At 40.6% G+C, this 20,136-nt stretch overlaps 1 protein-coding gene across 6 annotated transcripts in view; it reads left to right on the top strand.

Moving 5' to 3' along the window:
• Positions 1-20,136, top strand: part of BMX (BMX non-receptor tyrosine kinase) — a 52,420-nt gene that overhangs the window by 7,438 nt on the left and 24,846 nt on the right. For 4 of the 6 annotated variants that reach the window (XM_082375693.1, XM_082375696.1, XM_082375697.1 and 1 more), the window contains exons 2-9: positions 6,042-6,188; positions 7,020-7,124; positions 9,109-9,190; positions 11,152-11,271; positions 13,542-13,606; positions 16,164-16,339; positions 17,809-17,880; positions 18,543-18,596. In XM_082375693.1, the coding sequence (XP_082231819.1) occupies positions 6,042-6,188; positions 7,020-7,124; positions 9,109-9,190; positions 11,152-11,271; positions 13,542-13,606; positions 16,164-16,339; positions 17,809-17,880; positions 18,543-18,596 (821 nt within the window). Of the gene's footprint in view, positions 1-3,043; positions 5,099-6,041; positions 6,189-7,019; positions 7,125-9,108; positions 9,191-11,151; positions 11,272-13,541; positions 13,607-16,163; positions 16,340-17,808; positions 17,881-18,542; positions 18,597-20,136 lie in introns of those variants that run through there. The other 2 variants (XM_082375695.1, XM_082375694.1) reach the window with 2 other exon arrangements.

The raw sequence follows: 20,136 nt of genomic DNA on the forward strand, positions 1-20,136 counted from the left end.
TCTGTGCAAAAATGGCTTCCTAAAATGTGTGCTTTCCATAAATTCATTTTGGAGCAACCAAGGTATGGTGTTTCAAAATGCTGGATTCAAGTGTCAATGTTAAAGGATTTCTGTCCGTATCATGCCGAGATCAACTGTAACTTTCTCTCGCCTGCAAAATGTCCTATGAAACGGGGATTTGTCAGGTTCTGTGGAGCTGGTATTTGTCTTTGGCCAGCATCTTAAGAGTTATATTTTTGAACCACTTGACCTGATTCTGAGTTAAGCTTTCTGTTCCTGTTTAACTTACCATCATATTTTGTTCAGTTATTTAGCAGGAAGGTAGGCAGGCCTGGCCTTGGGCAAATATCTGAAGGTCAAGTTTGCCACAGGTCCACCATTTTGGCTTTCGGAGCCCCCATCCCAGTCCGCACTTGGAGCGTCTTCCCGTTCCTTCCCGCCCTCCCCGCTCCACTGCCCTCCCACCACATGTATTTTTTTAATATCTTGACACCTATCAAAATCTTAGGTAAATGATATGTAAAGTAAGGGAAGATAACCAAATCAAATAAAGGGGTAAGGAAATGCTACCCTCACCTCTCAACTCTAAAAAATAAAGCTTTAAAGGCACCATCCTGAGCCAGTCAGGGAACATACATTTTAATTGAGGGAACTATCCAATGGCCCCAATTAACTATACATACCTTTCTCCCTTCCTTTCTTGACTCCTGCTCCCCTTCTGCACCACTTAGAATTTATTCCAACTTCTGAGGTTGTATGTTCTTACCTATTTTCAAAACGTGGGCTAGAGTTTTGCTATTTAACACTGCTTTAGAGGTTCCTGCTGAAAGATTATTTATAGGTCACGTCTTTCTGATATTTCCAATAAAGGCTCCCTTGCGTGTATCTGGTAAGGCTCAAATTTATGCCTAGTTCTACCAGACCACAGGCTTTAGCAAGGCTATCATACATTTAGCTGAACACATAGATCTCTTTTAGTGTATTTATTGCCATGATGGTGTGGGCAAGTGTCCCAGGCAGGACACCAGTAATCTGGCTCCCTGGGCTGTGTCTCTCTAGTCACAGTGTCGCGATTCTGGCTAAGTCACCTAGGCTGCCAGGGCTCAGTGTTGCATCTCTAAAATGACTTCTAGGGTTCCTACCACCTTTGATACCCTGTGGCTGCCTTCCTACATTTAGGTTAGAGCCTTCTCTGATTAGGAGCGTTACACAGCTGGCATATCCTTCTCTAACATCTGCGTTGTGGCCAAGAATATGGGCTGGGCACAGACATAGAAAACAAACTTATGGGTACCAAAGGGGAAAGGGCAGGGAGGGATACACTTGGAGTTTGGGATTAACATATACACACTACTATATATAAAATAGATAAACAACAAGGACCTACTGTATAGCACAGGGAACTCTACTCAATATTCTGTAATAACCTATATGGGAAAAGAATCTGAAAAAGAATATATATATATATATATATATATATATACACGAATCACTGTGCTCTACACCTGAAACTAACACAATATTGTAAATCAACTATACTTCAATAAAAAAGAATGGATAAGCAACAAGGATATATTGTACAGCACAGGGAAATAGAGCCATTGTTTTGTAATAACTTTAAAAGGAATATAATCTAAAAAAATATTGAATCAGTATGCTGTACACCTGAAACTAATATTGTAAATCAACTATACTTCAATTAAAAATTTTTTTTAAATTTCTCCAACATAAAATAAAATGAATATGGGCTACGGAGTTAGACTGCCTGGATTCAGACCCCAGCTCCTGCGCACTTGCAGTGCGGCCTGGGCTGTTTACTTATCTGTGACAGCGTCATCAGCTGTAAGCAGGGAATGATGTTGCAACCTACCCCGTAGGGGGGCTTTGTTACAACTTACCCCACAGGATGGGGCTGTTTATGGCCTACCCCATAGGGCGGTTGTGACCAGTAAACAAATGCATCTTTTTAAGGTTCTTTAAAGAGCACCTGGCACTTGGTGAGCCCTCCTTAAATGTTAGCCAGGATTATCATCACCGCGATCACTTACATCCTTCAAGGTCCAATTTGAATGCCCTCCCTTCCATAATATCTTTCTCAATTATCTTAAGAAAAATAATAACTTTTCCTTCCTCGGGCCTTTCGTAGCAAAGAGTAAGGACTCCTCTCTAACTTGAGTTGTTTCTCTCCACCTTTTTCTCTTTTAATCATAAATAAATTATGGGTACCCATAGCGTGCCCAGTATTTTCACATAAAGTTTCTCATTTAAGTCACATAAAGTTTCTCATTTAAGTCACATAAAGTTTCTCATTTAAGTCACATAAAGTTTCTCATTTAAGTCACATAAAGTTTCTCATTTAAGTCACATAAAGTTTCTCATTTAAGTCACATAAAGTTTCTCATTTAAGTCACATAAAGTGAAAGAGCTGTTACCCGTTTCATTTTACAGGTGAGAAAACTAACATTTACAGCACGGAAGGGGCTTGGTCAGGGTGACACAGTCCACGAGTGGCAGTCCTATCACCTCTCCGAAGGCTTCTGAGGCTACCAGAAGTCAGCAAGCTTGCATATCCCTGAGCTACTGAAACCATCTCTCAAACCCGTTCATTGTCACTCAAGCACACTGTAGGCCCAACACCAAGTGTGCTGAATAGATGTGCAGGCTTGAACTCCTTACTCTCATGATATCGTTTTCTTATAAATGCTAAGTAACCATAGTGATTCCAAGTCTGGTTAATTTAGCATGCACCTTTTATGTTTAAAAGTTACACGATGGTTGCTGACTTCCTTATAGAAAATACTGTACTGATTTCTGACAGTTTTTGGTTTTTTTTGGCCTCCCCTGCACTTTAATCTTTCTAGTCTCATGTGTTTATGGAAATAGGCAGCCTGAGCTATTTGGTAAGCAAATTGATGCATCTATTCTATGTAGGTAGTGATATATGAGTATCCAGCCAAATCGCACCAGCTTCTCTATGGAAATAGATTTCTGGTTTCTAGCTTTAGGATCGAATTTTATTTTGTTTAGTTTTTTTTTTAAAAAAAAAAAAACCTTCCCAACTGAATTTCCCTTAAATGTGGGTAGGCAGAGCCGAGTTTGCTAGTCACTGGACAGGCGGTTGAGTGAACAGTGGCCCTGGAGCCCTGTTGACTTATTGTCCTAATACAAGGCGAGAGACGTTCCATTTCTAAAAATTAGTCCTCACCATAGACATGCCTTCAGTTTAGAATCTAGGCTACTCTAGGAGAAGAGGGAAGTACAAGGAAGGGACAGAAGCAAGTAGAAGGAGAAAGGCAGGTCCAAACTTGATCAGGAACCAAGTACTGTCTCAGAAGAAACTGATCGGGAGATGACAAAAGTGTGAGTCATCAAAACAGGGTTCTTTAACTTTGTTAAGATGCGCTGGAGTCCAGCTTAGGGAGCGGAACTTTGAAGGACCTCAGAGGCAGGTGGCTCCAGGTGTTTGTGACATGAGAACCATAGATTACAGACACGTATGCAGCATGTGAACTCATTTTTGTGAAAATAAACACCTGCATGTGTAATTTGAAAAAAATCTAAAGGTATGTTCACCAAAATGTTAACAGTTTTCTTTTGCTTGTCTGTAGTTCTTGCTTTTGTCGAATAAACACATATCACATATGATTTTAAAAATGAAAGCCAAAAAATTCACAAAGGGCAGGATTTGGAATAAACATTTTTGTTAAAACTTGACAAATTATATTTCATTAGATGCAACGATGTGTATAAACTCTTGGAGATTTATTAGAAAATGTTCTTGAGGACTCGGTACCTTCCTTTCTACTCAGTGTCCTTCTTCCCTTCAATATACAGAAGCGACTTTGTGAATTTCATTTGTCAGTGGTTTCTGTGGCTCATCATATTAATTTTTTAGATAAAATTCCCCAAGAAACCATTCTTCATGTGATGAATGTGCAAGTTCTATAAACAAAGAAGCATGTGTATCATCATGTAGTACGAGAAGGGCTGTGCTCTACCTTGGACATTGGGATTTGCATTTTTAAAACAGTGCTCTTAATGTTACAAATTGATTCAGCGTCTGAAAAAAAATGTTGAAAAGTTAACTTTGTATTCAACTAACCAGATCTATTTAACTACCACTCTGCTTTGAGGAGGAATGTTTTAGCTGTGGATGTAAAAGACATTTGACAAGAGTTTTCACAGTGTTCTCTTTCTGCTTTGTTAGTTAATTTTTTTCATGGAGAAATTTAAAAGGCAAAAAGTTCCCTACACCTCTGCCCAGTGTGATATGGCTCCTCCAAAGGGGACTTTAACTCACAAAAAGTAGACCTTCCAGAGTTTCAATAAGTGTTCAAGCAAATTCTCTTCCGGCCATAGACTATGGGTGTAGAAAATAATCTTATCTGAACAGGCGTGTGCGTAGAGGTTACCACGGAGGCAAAGGTGAAGGGAGGCGTGCTCCCTGCCTTCCCAGGGCCGGCTGGGCTGACTGTGCCCTGATCTCTGCCTCATCTTTGAGTCCAGGACAAAGAAACCAGTGGCCATGCAGAATAGCACTCATTGGGCTCAAAAAGAAACCCATTCTACTTTCACAAAAGAATTATACTTTTTTTCCAGATAAAACAATATTCAAAGCAAAAAATGGCCAAGACTTTATTATATTTAATGGCTAAGATTTCTACTACTTCTGCCTAGGAGACGAACAATGCCCTTGGAGAACATTTGAGGTTTTAATAAATAATTGCCTGATCTATGTAGATAAATAATAAAAGCTGATTTGCTTGATTCCCATTTTTACAGTGGTGTGGCCTATGTCACGAGGGAAACTGGCTGGGCCTGACCATGGTTTATTCAATGCCAAGCAGAGTTTCTTAGTCTCCCTTTCTTCCACTCCTACCATAGTGGGCCCATCATACTCTGGGGCCATGCCCATTAGTGACTGTGTGGCTGCTTCCTGATCAAGTGATAAATAGGATGCAAATATCTTCTTTTTAATGCATGACCCTGGCATAGCCAGAGGGAAAATGAGTGGGGTGTCTCAGAGCAGTGACTTTTTGCCTAGAGCTTGAGAGTTAAAGACCTACAAGCACACTTCTTCAGCTCTATCGAAATTAAGGTGAGTAAAGTTAATTACCTTCAGATTATCAATAAACAAAGAAAGATAGTAATGATTGGGCATCTGACTGCTAATAACCATGTGATTTCACAAAGCAAAGAAGAACATAAGGAAGTTGGTCTCTTGTGGCCGACTGCTTAGCATTCCTTTTCATTACCAGACCTGATATCAGACAGAGGGTTGAAGCAACAGTCTTAGTGGAACCAGAAAAAGAATGCATTTATTTTCCAGAAACATCTTAACTTTTAATGTTTAATGCAGTTTTGGAAGAAAAAGCAAGAGTGTTTTTAGTTTATGAAGCACCAATTCTTTCAGTTCTTTTAAATCTCTCTTGATAGCTTTTGAAAATGTTTTATGCTCAGAAATAGTGAAAATTATACCCAAGTCCTTTATGCTAAAGATCTGATCATGTTCAGAGACTGTGGTGTCATTTACAACAATATCAGAGTCTCACAGTGGTTTGGATAATTTGGTCCAACAATTGGCCACATTAGTGGAGAGAAGTTTCAGTTGATCAGTTGCTTCAGACATGGTGAACTGTCTGGAGTTCAGATTGTTTAAAGTTGGATGATATTCGTTTCAATTCAACAAACGTCCATAGAATGTTTAAGGAAAGAGGAGAATTTTGACATGGTGGTCTGGAAGGTAGTGTGAAGATGGTGAATTTATGATCCAAAGTGGGAGATGAGTACAATGCATAAAATGCTATAAAAATATCAACGTATTTAAACACGTCAAAGCCAAGGCAGTAGGAAAAAAGTGCAGGAATGTGTGTGTTTAAGAGCCTGCTTCATTGCATTTTCCTCTATACTGTTAAATCTAATTTTAAAAAACTATTTATATTATCCGTTACTGAGAAATAGTTGAATAAAAATTATGAAAGCTAAAAGACAACCTAGCTAGATGCTGCCAACATTCATTCTAATCATTTTATTTTATTTAGGACGACAATATGGACACAGAATCCATTCTAGAAGAACTTCTTCTCAAAAGGTCACAGCAAAAGAAGAAAATGTCACCCAATAATTACAAAGAGCGGCTTTTTGTTTTGACCAAAACAAACCTCTCCTACTATGAATATGACAAAATGGTGAGACCCTATTTATTTCATTGTTTTTAATGCTACTTATTTTTCTCAAGTCTCCACAAAGTGCTTAATACAAGGAAACATCAGGTTTCTTAGCGAACACAGTAAAAATCAACTTGCACTCACTTATCACATTGTCTTTTCTTAGCCAAGTTATAATTAATTCAAGATAAAGCATTTTCAAACATTGCTTAACTTTACTAAGGCAAATTGTAACTTTAGAACAGTGGTTCTCAACTGGGGGTATTTTTGCCCTCCAAAGGATACTTGGCAATGGCTGGGGACATTTTTGGTTGTCATCATTGGGGGAGGGGGGCAGTCTGCTACTGGCATCGAGTGGGTGGAGGCCAGGGACGCAGCTAAACATCCTACAGTGCCCAGGCTGGCCCCGCCACAAAGAATGATCTGGCCCCGAATAGTGCTGAAGATGAGAAACCCTGTCTTAACAAATGCTGGAAATAAGACTATTTCTGTGCAGCTGAGAATTCTATCACAGGAGAAATACTGAAATACTGTCATAAAATTGAAACAAGATGAAGATGCTTAATTTTCCTGAATAGATTAACCATATGGCAGGTGATTTGAAATGTGTTTCAAGATTATCAAAAAAAATTAAGTGCTGCTTGAAGACTTGCTTTTGGAGGAGTTTATGTCCACACTCGAAAAATATATTCTCTCATCATTGGATTTTGACTATTATGGAATAATTGGAATGATTCTCACGTGCCCATCTCATCTCCCAATCTCCCTCCTAAGTGTAACGTTAACTTGATTCTGTTCTTTATGCACCACGGTATATCACGTGAGGCATCTTATATTTTCCTTTTAATTCAGAAAAGAGGCAGCAGAAAAGGATCAATTGAGATTAAGAAAATCAGATGTGTGGAGAAAGTAAATCTTGAGGAGCAGACCCCCGTGGAGAGACAGTACCCATTTCAGGTAAGGGGAGGGATAACATTCCATTGGATGGATGGCTCTTCTTTTAATATTTTCTATTATGAACTCAGTATTGGGGGGATAAAGAAAGATGTTGCTAAATGATTCATTAAGACGATGGCAGGTGCTTATATTTGTGTAACCATAGAGAGCATTCTCAACCTCTCTCTGAATTTGGAACATCCCCAGATAGGATTGGGGCAGTTTGCTAAAATTCTATCCACCAAGCTGCCTTCCCTAGCGGGAGAGAAAGACAGATGAGTGTGTAAGCCTTGGTGGTCTGACTTGCCTTGGGGTCTGATGATCTCTTTCATCAAACATTGTGGAGCATTTCCAATATGCTACAAGGTACTAGGCAGGCTATCAGGAATAAAATGCCATCCCTGTCCCCAAGGCATTTACAGAGCATTATAATGCAGGGAGGTGGGTGTTAAGACGAAGGTGGCAGCGTAGCCACGGTGTCCCAGAAAGGAGAAGCTGCACTTCTCACTCCAGGAGGTCAGGGAGATTTCCTGTTGGAGGTGACACTCAGGTTGGGAAGGACAATGGGAGTTTAGCCCAGCAAAAACAGGAAGGGCAGCGAAACCAAAGAAACAGCGGATGTCAAGACCCTGGTAGGTGAAACAGTATGGCATGTTTGGAGAAATCCAGGTGGTGCTTAGAATTAAGCAGCCCCATGAAAGAGTGAGAGACGAGCCTGCAGAGGTAGCCAGGGCCATATCATGAATGCCTTTGCACAGCACGCTAAGGAGTTTGAATTTTACCCTGAAGTATTTCAAACACTGGCCTCCTATGGAGAGGGTGCCTACAGTACCCCATGGGAGTGACTTGATCTAACACCTGCCCTACTTTTATTATATCAGGAACACTTATCTTTCTGCTCTAGAGACAGACAGACTGTTCTTCCAATGGTCAGACTACCCTGTGCTAGTATGAGGGAACAGTGGCCAAAAAATGAAATAAAATAAAATAATCCAGTCAGTGAACAGTCCATACTTCCCACTTAAAAAAAAAAAAAAAAGAAAAAAGAACATTGCCCAATTGGGAAAAACCGGAGGAGCGTGTGCTCATGGAAGATGCTTCAAATGAGTATCACCACGGCATGGAATACTCAAAAGAACATGAGCTTTGGAACACCACAGAGCTCCTAGCCCCACTGCTTATATTTGTGTAACCATAGACAACATTCTCAACATCTCTCTGAGTTTGTTTCTTCATTTGCAAAGTGGGCATAATCATATATTTTTATAGACTTGAAAGGGAATTAAAATGTTAAATTATCTAGGAAAGAGCCCAGAAACTAGTTGGTATTTAGTAAATGGTCTGTATTGTTTACCCACAAACGCTGAATAAACTAGAGAAGGATCTGGGCAAGACATTGGAATGTTTAAACATTTCACCAAGTATCATAAGGAACAGAAAATGATTTATACTGGGGATTCCAAGGGTGGGACATGACCCAAGGGAGTAAAGTAACAGGGAGACATATTTTCACTCAATATAAGCATGAACCATCTAATGATCAGAATGAATGGAAATTGGCAAGGATGGCATAGCAAAAATAAAGGACATTCTACCCCTGAACATATTTTCAAGGATAGAGCAGATAAACATTTTCCAGTGGGCTATAAAGACAGTCATGCACTGGGTTGGTGGATAGACCAGAACACTTCTAAGACACCTGTAATGTCTAACATTTTATACTTTTATAATTCTCCATGGTCCAGGGCGTTCCTGCTGAGGCCTCAATGTTCACTGCTGTCAGATGCATCATTGCTGTGATATTCCAAAGTGTAGAGGTGTCTGGGATAAAATAAATTGAGGGGTGGAGGATAAAAATAACTAGATTTAAAAAATCTAATTCCAGAGCTAATGTGTATTATATAGGCAAACTCAGTGTTTCTCTTGGATAACAAAAATTTGTAGTTGTACCAGAGTGAACTATTACACAATTACATCTAAATGCACTAAATCTTTTCCTTTCCAGATTGTCTATAAAGATGGGCTTCTCTATGTGTACGCATCAAATGAAGAGAGCCGAAGTCAGTGGTTGAAAGCATTACAAAAAGGTAATTTTTTAAAAATGTCACCAAAGGGAGTCTCTGACTGAGCTCTTTTGAGGCTTAGTGTAGGAGAGATATGGCAATAAAAGGGCCTAACGCCGACAGAGAAATCTGTTGATTTTCCTACCAACCTCAGAGAATGTGCTGCACTCATCCCTGTTTTGCATTCTCTTTGTTACCTAGAGGAAGCCTGGGGATCGCATTCCCTTTCCTGCCCAGCTCAGAGCTGGCTATTGTGCCTTCCCCACGGCGAGGAGGAAGCCAGACCACCTACTCTCCACCCACTGCGCTTGCCTTTATCAGAGCAAAGTCTAGATCCTCATGGGGCTCTCTCTTGGGTCCCGTAGCTACTGTGCTTTGGCTATTTACAGAAAATTATGTCTAATACTTACTAATACTTATCATTTGCCAGCTACTGTGTCAAGTAGTTGTAAAACATTTTCTTAGGTAATCCTCTTGACAACTCTACGGCAAGGGGTAATAATACTATTCTCCATTTTTCAGATAAGTGAAATTACACAGACATGGCAAACGTCACATACCTAATTACGGAGAACACATAATTCAATTACCCAAACCCAACTTTTTAAACAGTACAGTATAAATGCCAGGCAAAACTGGGAATTTCATGAAACATTTATTTAGTGATTCTTAGGCTGCCCTGGTAACAACCTTTGACAGAAGAGAGAAAATTATTACTAATTTGGCACTATGATGTTTCTCCCTATGATATTTTTATTTTAAAGGTGGGTAATGGTGTGAGGACAGTATTTAACTCAAACGAGTGACTCTATTGGTGGAATTTCAGATATTAAGCTCCCAGATGGGGGAAGATTTTACTTCATTTAAGTTTTAGATTCGGGCTCTTCTCACTACCCCTCAAATTACACCACTTAGACAACCACCTACTCTACTTCAATGCAAATACATCCTTTTTCACTCATAGGGCTTAATTTTCCCTTTGTATGAAAGGGTTTAGCAACCTATTCTGTAGGAGAATCAAGTGGTCCAGGTAAGAGAAAGCAACATGGTTTTTTTAAATATGCACACATTCCTAGAAAAGTAGCCCCATAAACCGTTTACTCCTTAGTGGAAACAGGTCAAAAGTCACGAAAGACCAAGAAGAGGGATGAGGAACTGTTCTAGCTCAAGAAAAACTAGAAAACTAAATGCCATGTGTGTTTCTAGATTGGATCCTCCATCAGAAAAAGTGAATGATTACAAAGGGTATTATTGGAATAACTGGAAAATTTTTGAATACAAAATATATATTAAGTAAAAGTATGGTATCAGTGTTAAATTTCTTGAATTTGATAATTATATTACAGTTATGTAAGGAAATGTCCTTGTTAACAGAAATTACATGCTAAAGTAGTTATGGATGACATTATTTAGGTCATGATATCTGTGACTTACTCTCAAATGGTTAAGCAAAACATAATAATGATAAAAAATTTTAATAATAATAATAATGTGTATGTACAGAGAGAAAATGAGATGAAACAAATGTGGCAAACAGTTAAAAGTTGGTGAGTCTGTGTGAAGGGTATATGGACATTCACTGCACTATTCTTGCAACTTTTCTGCACATTTGAAATGTTTCAAAATAAAAAGCAGAAGCGGGGGGAGTATATGTTTATTGGAAACTTCTTTTCTTCTTGCTAAGATCTAGTCCTACTCTAAAATCCTAACACCAAGCTGATGCGTATATGTAGTTTCTAGCAGTTTTTTTTTTAAGACTGATATAAGTTATTGTGTTGTTCCTACTAAAACATGATTAGACTTTTCTTTTTGGCTTTTTAACTCCTGAGTGAAAGACTTACATCCTTTGGGAACCATTTGCTCTTAGCCTGGTTGCTAGCAAAATGAGGTTTTCATTGTTTTATGATAACAGCACTTACTGAATGTGTTTCTTCTCTTGGGCCAACGTTTACTCATGCTATGTTTTCTTCCTGCCTGCTCCCCAGAGATAAGGGGCAACCCCCATCTGCTGATCAAGTACCACAGTGGGTTCTTCGTGTACGGGAAGTTCCTGTGCTGCCAGCAGAGTTGCAAAGCGGCCCCAGGATGTACTCTCTGGGAAGCATGTAATGTGACCCCTCTGTCGGGCTGGACCCTGGGTGGACGAGGCCCTTTAGGCAAACCTGGCAAATGCCAGAACAGCTCGCCAGTTCAGGAAAACAAGATGTGCCAGATTGGTCAGCATCATGAACATCCAGCTTCGAACATGATATCTAGCAAATGAAATCTAATTCCAGGGTCAATTGACTCATGTTCCTTAAAATAATAACAATATGAACATCTGCCATTCATTCATGTCATGAGAAATATTTTTAAATGGAAATCATAAATCAAGCAAGGAGCTGTTTATTTCCTCCCAAAATTCTTCCTGGTTGAAGATAAACTCCAGATGGGTAGAACGTGGTGAACATATCACCATGGTTCACAAACTAACATCATAAACTTAAAAAACCAACATTCTTTTCAAAAATATGTCCAAGGATAAAATTTAAGTAACACTTTTAATCGCCATATATACCAAAATGATGGATGGCCAAGTTTTCAGATATATTTAAAGTGGTTTGCCATTCTGTACATGTTTGTTGATTTCTTAATAACCTCACAGAAAGTAGTGTAGGGTTTGCTTTACGTGCAATCGGATTCTATCCAGAGTTATATTCCCAGGGAAATCTGCTTGAGACTTTATCCAGGGACAGAAAGCCCACTGAGTGGCTTTGAAGGGCTAATGGAGGGAAAGAATTATGTTGTTTTCTGCTTGTGCCCTACGGGGCCCCATTCTATCACCAGGATACTTACATGAAGCAGTCATATATTTTAGAAGTTTATCGTTGCTTAACAACATGAAGTTGTTGATAAATAAGAAGGAGAACTTATTTTGGTAACAGTTTTACCAGCCTGGACAAAATATGCTTGGACTATAGTGACTTTAAAGAATTAAATGAGATCAGTTGCATGATAACAACTTCAGGAACTGTAAAACAAGGACGTGAAATATTATTCAAATTCACCCCACAATAGTATTGACCCCCGACAATCGTGTTAATACTACGGGTAATTTTACAACAAAATCAGTGACTAAATATTCATTGTATTTCCCATCTCAATTAAACTATACAATGAATATTTATTCATCTTAATTAGATCACATTGCCCTTTATACTCATGAATTGTAATGATTTAATGAACTATACAGAATGAACTGTGCATGTATCTTCCCTCCAGTGTGAAGGGCCAGAGAGTAATGTCTGCATACAGCATTAATCATTTACCCCAATGACTCTGTCTATGGTCAGCATTATTACTCAGCAGGCCAGATTCCAGCTCTGACTTTGCCCTAACTCCCTGGGAAAGAGCAGGAAAACAGGCCAGAGAGAGCACTGCCTTGGGATTATCTTCCTGGGCTCTGTCTGGATGGCACCTGCCGTGTGTCCTGGGGGCCAAAGGCTCTCTGCCGGCCTCTGAAGAAAACTACAGAATGTAGTAGAGATGTCATGGCTTGCAGACAGCTGTGATATTGTCTGTCTGCCTAAGTGTAACTTCTTCCCTCGGCCTCCTCCTCTGCTGAGCTACAAGGCAGCCCCCAGGCACATCTACTAGGAAGGGAACAGTTGGGCATCTTTGCTTCCTTCTGTTTCCAAAATGTCATGGACCACCCTCTGTCCAAGGTATATATGGCCTATAAATAAGTTGACCATACACCCCAATTTGTTTGGGACAATCTCATCCTGCAGCTGGGGACCAGGCATAATTATTAAAAGCCTACCCATCACTGTCAGAAATGTTCCAGCTGAGTCAATAAACCACATGGTGACCCCACTTATAAGGCATACAATGGCTTCACCCTCACAACCTGGATGTCTATCTACATGTGTGAGTAGAAAGAAAAACCAACAAGTATCCTAACAACGGGAGGGGGGGGAAGCATATAAGTTTGTTCACTTATAAATCAGCTATTTCTATGCATCTTGTATGAGCTGATCAAAGAAGAATCAGACATGGATTCTGAATCCTAGGGTCGTAGATACTACCCAATGAGATTAGATATCTGTTACTCAGATACGAGGTGGAAATGTGGTATAAATTAACAGTTTATAGAATTTAGAGGACCTTGAATTTCTTATCCACTTGGGAAGATACTGATAATCAATGGTGAAGTGGTATCTGAGTTGGGTATTATACAGGAAAGCAACAGAATCACTCCAGATGTTCTGTCTAAGTTCATGTAATCTGGAGTATTGCTCACACAATCTAGTTCACTCTTCTGATTCATAACATTGGGTGTTTTGCTTTGTTTTATTTAAAGTTTTTTCTGCTATTACTTGGTTTTACTCTTCAGATGCTGATCTGCACATTGAACCCAAAGAAGAAAAACACAGAGTTCCCATCTTCCCAGACAGAGTGGTAAGTCGACATTTCAATTTTTTCATAGTCAGGATATATTAAATAAACCAAGAGTTGCCAAATTCAAGACTAGAATACATGGGCTTCATTCAGAATGCCCAGCAAAGAGAGAGAAGACATGACCTATCGCCAATAGCCATGGCAGTAGCAAATAGTAAATTCAAACATAGAACCATTTTACCATTTTATGTTTTTTGCATTTAACGACTGGGCCTTTTTCTAACCTGTAAACACAAAAAATGGTGTACGTGGGAGAAGCCCTTAAGATGGCATCACATATAACAGGCAGCTATTATTGGCTGACATTCCTCCCCCACCACCAGCATGGCTAAGTCTGCCTCATGTTCGTATCCTGGCAAAGGAACGGGACCCCATAGGGCACGAGCAGAATATAATTCTTTCCTTCCATTATCCCTTCAGAGCCACTTGGTGGGCTTTCTTCTCTGTCCCTGAGGTATGTCATTACCTCAGATGACATAAAATTTCCCAATTACTAGTAGTCATGAGAACAGCCTCTAAAGTGATCCATCCAATGTTATAATCCCATGACTCGAAACGTCATTTCAAGTTAAAACATCCCCCCCTTCCCTTCGCTCAAGTCTACATCAGAGGGCAGCCTGCTTTGGGGGAGAGGTCATGGAGAGGCTGAGATTTCTGATGCTTTCAGGATTGAGGCCCAGGAAGAGACGGTCTAATAAAAAAGAGACAGTCATACGTGGCCACTCCCATCATGATTTGGTAGTGGTGGCTTCTGGGTGAGACAGTTTTCCAGTGCTGATTCTTTATCATACAGGAGACTTTCGTGGATTTCCCCCTGGGGTGCAGTTTTATGACAGAGCAAATGTCTTGACCCTTAGCTCTTCGGTTTCTATCCTCAAACTTTCTACTGGGTCCATTCACTCATCTGGGGCAGAGTTCCTTTCAAGATGGCTCCCAGCCAACCCTCACTCAAGGGTGGAGTTGGCCTACAGGAAAACAAACAAAACCTTGATTGCTCTGCTCAGTAAAACTGTATGTGGCTCGCGCTCACAGTACAGGCTATCCTTGTACTCTGCTCTCTTGGGTTCAAAGCCATAACTTCCTGCTTTTAGGCTTCCCAGGTAGGTGTCAGCCTCCTCAAATGCCAGGAGACACATAAAATGGCCTCCCTGTGGTTTTGTGGAAGCTCACCTGAAAGTAAGGGAGCATCTCCATCCACCCATCAGCTCTGTGGTGTCTTGGGTACTTATTTTCACCTACACACATTCACACATACTTACTTCTCTCTTTCTAAGTAAAAACCATGTAACTTTTGTAAACCAACATGAAGGACAAAAAGAAATCCATTATTGTCATAGGTTGAATTTTTGTCTCCCCAGATTCATGTCCACCCAAAACCTCAGAATGTGACCTCATTTGGAAAGAGGGTCTTTGCAGATATAATTAGTTAAGGATCAAGATGAGATCATACTGGATTAGGATAGATCATAAATTCAATCACTGATGTCCTTATAAGAAGAGGAGGGGACACAGAGAGATACACAGAGAAGGAGGCCATTTAAAGACCTAAGCAGAGATTGGACTTATGATGCCACAAGCCAAGAATGCCTAGAACCACCAGAAGCTGGAAGCGGCAAGCAAAGATCCTCCCCCACAGCCTTTAAGTGAAACCTTGATTTTGGACTTTTGACCTCCAGAGCTGTGAGAGAATAAATTTCTGTTGTTTTCAACCACCAAATGTGTAGTAATTTGTTATGGCAGCCCTAGGAAACTGATGGAATTTTTAAGGTTTGGGGGTTTTAGTTTGTTATCAGTGATATTGCTTTTTTTGGTTTGGATACATGCTACAGCCCTGAAGCTTGAAAATTATGGCTCTGTAAAACACCTAAGAGCAATGTCCAGAATAAGCAAAGGTCAATTAGTGGTTACCTAGGGGCAGGATGGGAACGGAGACTAACTAGAAATGGGCCCGAGAGATCTTACAGGAGTGATGGAAAGATGCTAAGACTGGATTGTGGTGATGACTGCTCAACTTGATAAATTTACTAAAAATCACTGAATTCTACACTTACAAAGGGTGAATTTTATAGTATGTGGTATGTAAATTATACTCTAATAAAGTTTACTTTAAACAAATCTAAGAGCAGAGGATAATTTAGGAGCCCAAAACCCTGGCATCTAGTCTCTGGCAAGTAATTCCCTCCCCCTCCCTCCCCCTTTCTCCCTTCCCCTTCCTCCTTCCCCCCTCCCTCCCTCCCTCCCTTCCCCCTCCCCCTCCTCCCTCCCTCCCCATTCCTCCTTCTCCCTCCCTCCCTCCCTCCTCCCCCTCCTCCCTTCCTCCCCCGTCTCCCCTCCCTTCCTCCCTCCCCTCCTCCTTCCTCCCTCCCCACTCCCTTCCTTCCCTCTTCCCTCCCTCCCCCTCCCCCCTCCTTTCTCCCTCCCTCCCCCACTCCCTCCCTTCCCTCCTCCCTTCCTTCCAATTTTTTAAAATTTAAGAGCTAATATACTTTGGTTGTTAGTCCCCAGTTCATGCATCTGTGCCTCACTGTGATGTACTAAAATCTCTTATCCTTCAAAGCTGAAGATTCCTCGAGCAGTTCCTATTCTCAAGATGGATGAACCATCTTCAAGTACCGCTCTAGCTCAGTATGACAGTGACTCCAAGAAAAACTGTGGCTCCCAGTCAAACGTCAACATGTGGTATATGCCAAGAGAAGACTGCCCTGACTGGTGGCAAGTAAGAAGACTGAAAAGGTAAACCCCAGCTTTCAGTCTGGCTGTGCGGTGCATAGAGTAGACACTGCCCCACTGCCTTGGAGCTGAGCCTCAACTCGGTCCACACAGGCCTCAGCTGAGATAGAGATGCCCTCTGAGAAAATGTTCAGTGCCTGAGCCGGAAGCCTGGGCAGCAGTGGCCCTGCTGAGACTCAGCAGCAGACTTTCCATTTAGATGATCATATCTAATGATCTAAGTAATACTTGAGCATTTTATTCCCTTTCCTTTCTCTCCCCTCTTCCTCCAAATAACCCCATGCTCCAGAACACCAAATCTTTAAACTATATCCTCTATCTGAGAGAGCTCAGAGTGGGTTACTTTTTAATGTACTTCAGCATCACTGGCCAAATGACCAGTAAATCAAGTGAGGCCATGGCTGCCTTCTCAGGAGGTACACCTTCGCCCACACAGTCTTCTTTGCCACTTCCTCTTTTCACTTACCATCTGGGACATTTTTCCCATTTGAATACATGAGGACATACTAAATTTTTAATTTTTTGAAGTTTTAATTGTGGTAAAACGTAATGTAAAGTTTACCACCTTAGTCATTTTGCAGCGTAGAGTTCAGCAGTGCTCATTACATTCCCAGTGTTGTGCAACCTGCCTGATTACTCTGAATGTCTGTATAGTATTCCCTCATGTGGATAAACCTAAGCGATGCACAATTGATGGATACTCTCCACGTGCTCTTAAAAACCACAAAAAGGCTAAATAAATCGCTTAGCATTTTTAAATAAGAGTTTTCTTATGAAGAACTGAAGGGAAAAAGCTATGTTAGTGAGCAAGGCTGTCTGGGAAGCTGGGGAAGGAGGCATTGCTGTGCTGGGGCTTCTCCAGGCATTCACTGAAGTGTGGTTTTGAAAAAGACCCTGGGCTGTGAAGGCAAACAGGAAGTAGGTCCTACATTCCAAATAAAACAGCCTTTGGACTTGGAGAAGTCGGTACTTCCTCATGCTCCGCTTCGCACCCCAAACGAGAGAGAGAAAATGATGGGTGGCAGAGGATGAAGAGAATCCTGCAGATCCATCTGTGTCCACATGGAGTTAAACGGTTTGGTATTTTCAGGACTTTCCTTTGCAATCATAACAGCAAAGAGGAAAATAACTTATTTTAAAATATATCAGCAACAGAATGCTTGCATACATACAAGAAAATCAGGGCAAACCCAGTCAAGATGATTTATTAATCCAAGTTTTCTATTGTTTGGGGTTATTATGAGCCATTATTAAAATTCTCTTTTGTTTAGGCATCCTGTCAAACTACTGCTTTTTAGTGGAGTCCCTGCAAGTCTGAAAATGTGAAAATGACTCAATAGCTTCCATATCCAAACCAAGTGACATATATGGGTCAAAATGTTAAAGCTGAAACATATCTAACAAAATTACTTTTGTCATTTAACATTTATAAATAAACATCAATTTATGAAATGTATCCCTCTTTTTTGTAGCAGTGAAGATTTGGCATGCAGTAACCAAAGGGAAAGAAATGTTGTAGATCACAGCACCTTAAAGATGTCATGGTAAATCAAATTCAGATATTCTTTTACACCCAGGATTTCTTCCATTTGCAGGAAAACTAACCACATTTGTAATAATTTTGCAACTAGCCTTTACTTTTTAAGGTAAATATAAAACAAATCCAGGTAGTTTGCTTCTCTGAACCCTGAAGGTGGTCTGAGTTGATGGCTTCTGGGTCACGCTGATACTTCCTACCCATCGTTCATGATATACACTGGTGTTCTCATGAACACGGACATACCGGGCTCAGGCATCTCTAGCAGGAGGGAAAGCAACGTAGAGTTGAGTAACTCTTCTCTGAGAATAGCTCTATACACAACCAAGATTTTCTCTAGCTTTATATCACGGCTCTCCCGTAAGCGTCCTCATTTATTTCACGAGCCCACTCTTCTGACAGAGTCAAAGAAATCTACATTCCTGGGGGCCTTCTGTATCAAGGAGCCAATTTCTCATGAAACTGGGCATGAGCTCAACTTTTAAGCAATTCTCTCTTCACTCCGCTGACACCTTCCCAAGTGCAAAAAAGGAGAAGCTAACAGTCCAGATTTTATTCACATGGATGAAAGCAGGGTGGGATTTGATATGGCACTGTGAGGCACCTGGATTATTTCTTGGTGGTTTTTTTTTTTTTTTTTGTATTCATGTCATTCCCTCTCTTCTTAAGGGGATCCCCTGAGTCAAGTTCATCTGAAGAAGAGGAAAACCTTGATGACTATGAGTGAGTTTTGAAAGTCCTCTGTGTTTCTCTAAAACTAGACATAGATGTTTCTATTGTTTTCTTCCCCTAAGGTTATAAGCAGATGGCTCAAACTTGCTCAGGAGGCTGTATTTACATGGAGACACTCATGTGAGGTTCTGGGCCATGTATCTGGAGGATGAGTGACAATGAACTGGGTTGTTACTAATGAAAGTATTTTTCCCCAGTCTGGATGATCTAAATCAGCTGCACATATTCCTGGGACTTATCACATACCTGGCCTCCTCTTCATTTCCCTTTGACTTCATAGATACAGCCCATGACATTTCTGCTGATTATTTCTTCCCTGGAGGCCCCTTGCCAGGATGATGTTTGAAGGCTCTTATTAGCGTTGAGTCCAATTGTGAAGTTAGTTATGATGCAGTAATTTTACAGGGTAGCACAACCGAGCCTTGAATATCACAGCATTTATGTTGAGAGATTCCTATTCCTAGAGTGACCTTATCATTGAACATCCAAACTAGGACACTTTAGGAAGAGAAAGAGTGCACTGCTCAATGTTACATCTGGACATCAGGCATAAACTGGACTCCTCTGGGCAAATAAGAATGTGTGATCAGCCCAATTATACTGAGACAGGGTGGTCTTAAGTGGCTGTTAAGGTCCTTTCCAAAATCTAAGACTCTATCATTCGACAACAAATAGGGACAAAATAATCGTCTCCTGGACTTAAAGTCTGGCATTAAGGAGAGGTGGGAGTAATAAGGCGCACTGCATCTCTCAGACACTTGCTACCCAACAGCGACCAATTCAGTTGGACACTAGGGTAACACATATTTCTAGTTCTGGTTTTGTATGAGTGCTGTTATTGATTCATTGGCTACGAGTGCAGTGAGAGCATTTACAAAGTACATGTCACTCTTCACCACCTTCTGGTTCCCCTTTAACCGTAGCTTCTTCCCCAACATCTACCCTCTGGAAAGCAACTACTGGAATCATTCAAACTAAGATAAAAATGACTGAGATACAAAATGTAAAACCGATAGCTAGTGGGAAGCAGCTGCATGGCACAGGGAGATCAGCTCGGTGCTCTGTGACCACCTAGAGGGGTGGGATAGGGAGGGTGGGAGGGAGACGCCAGAGGGAGGGGATATGGGGACATATGTATACGTATAGCTGATTCACTTTGTTATAAAGCAGAAACTAACACACCATTGTAAAGCAATTATACTCCAATAAAAATGTTAAAAAGAAAAATGACTGAGAAATGCTAGCACAAAAATTATCCAAAGATAATTATACTTTAACAGATGACAAAGACTTAAACCAAAGGGAGAGAACCTCTAATCATGGATTTTAGTCTTTCGCCTTTAGATGAATTGGAAGGCTTTCTTTGACTTGGAAAGCCCAGATCTGACCATATAGACAGTCTCTATCTCCATCATTTCTAGATTCCAATGGGGTGGAGGCGTGCACTGGGGAAATGATCAGGGCCGCACCCCAGAATCATAATTGGGTGGCGGAGACTGAGGAGTCTGAGTTTTTAACACCTCCTCAAATG

The sequence above is a fragment of the Balaenoptera borealis genome (genome assembly GCF_965194805.1).
Source record: "Balaenoptera borealis genome assembly, chromosome: X".
NCBI classification, from domain to species: domain Eukaryota; kingdom Metazoa; phylum Chordata; class Mammalia; order Artiodactyla; family Balaenopteridae; genus Balaenoptera; species Balaenoptera borealis.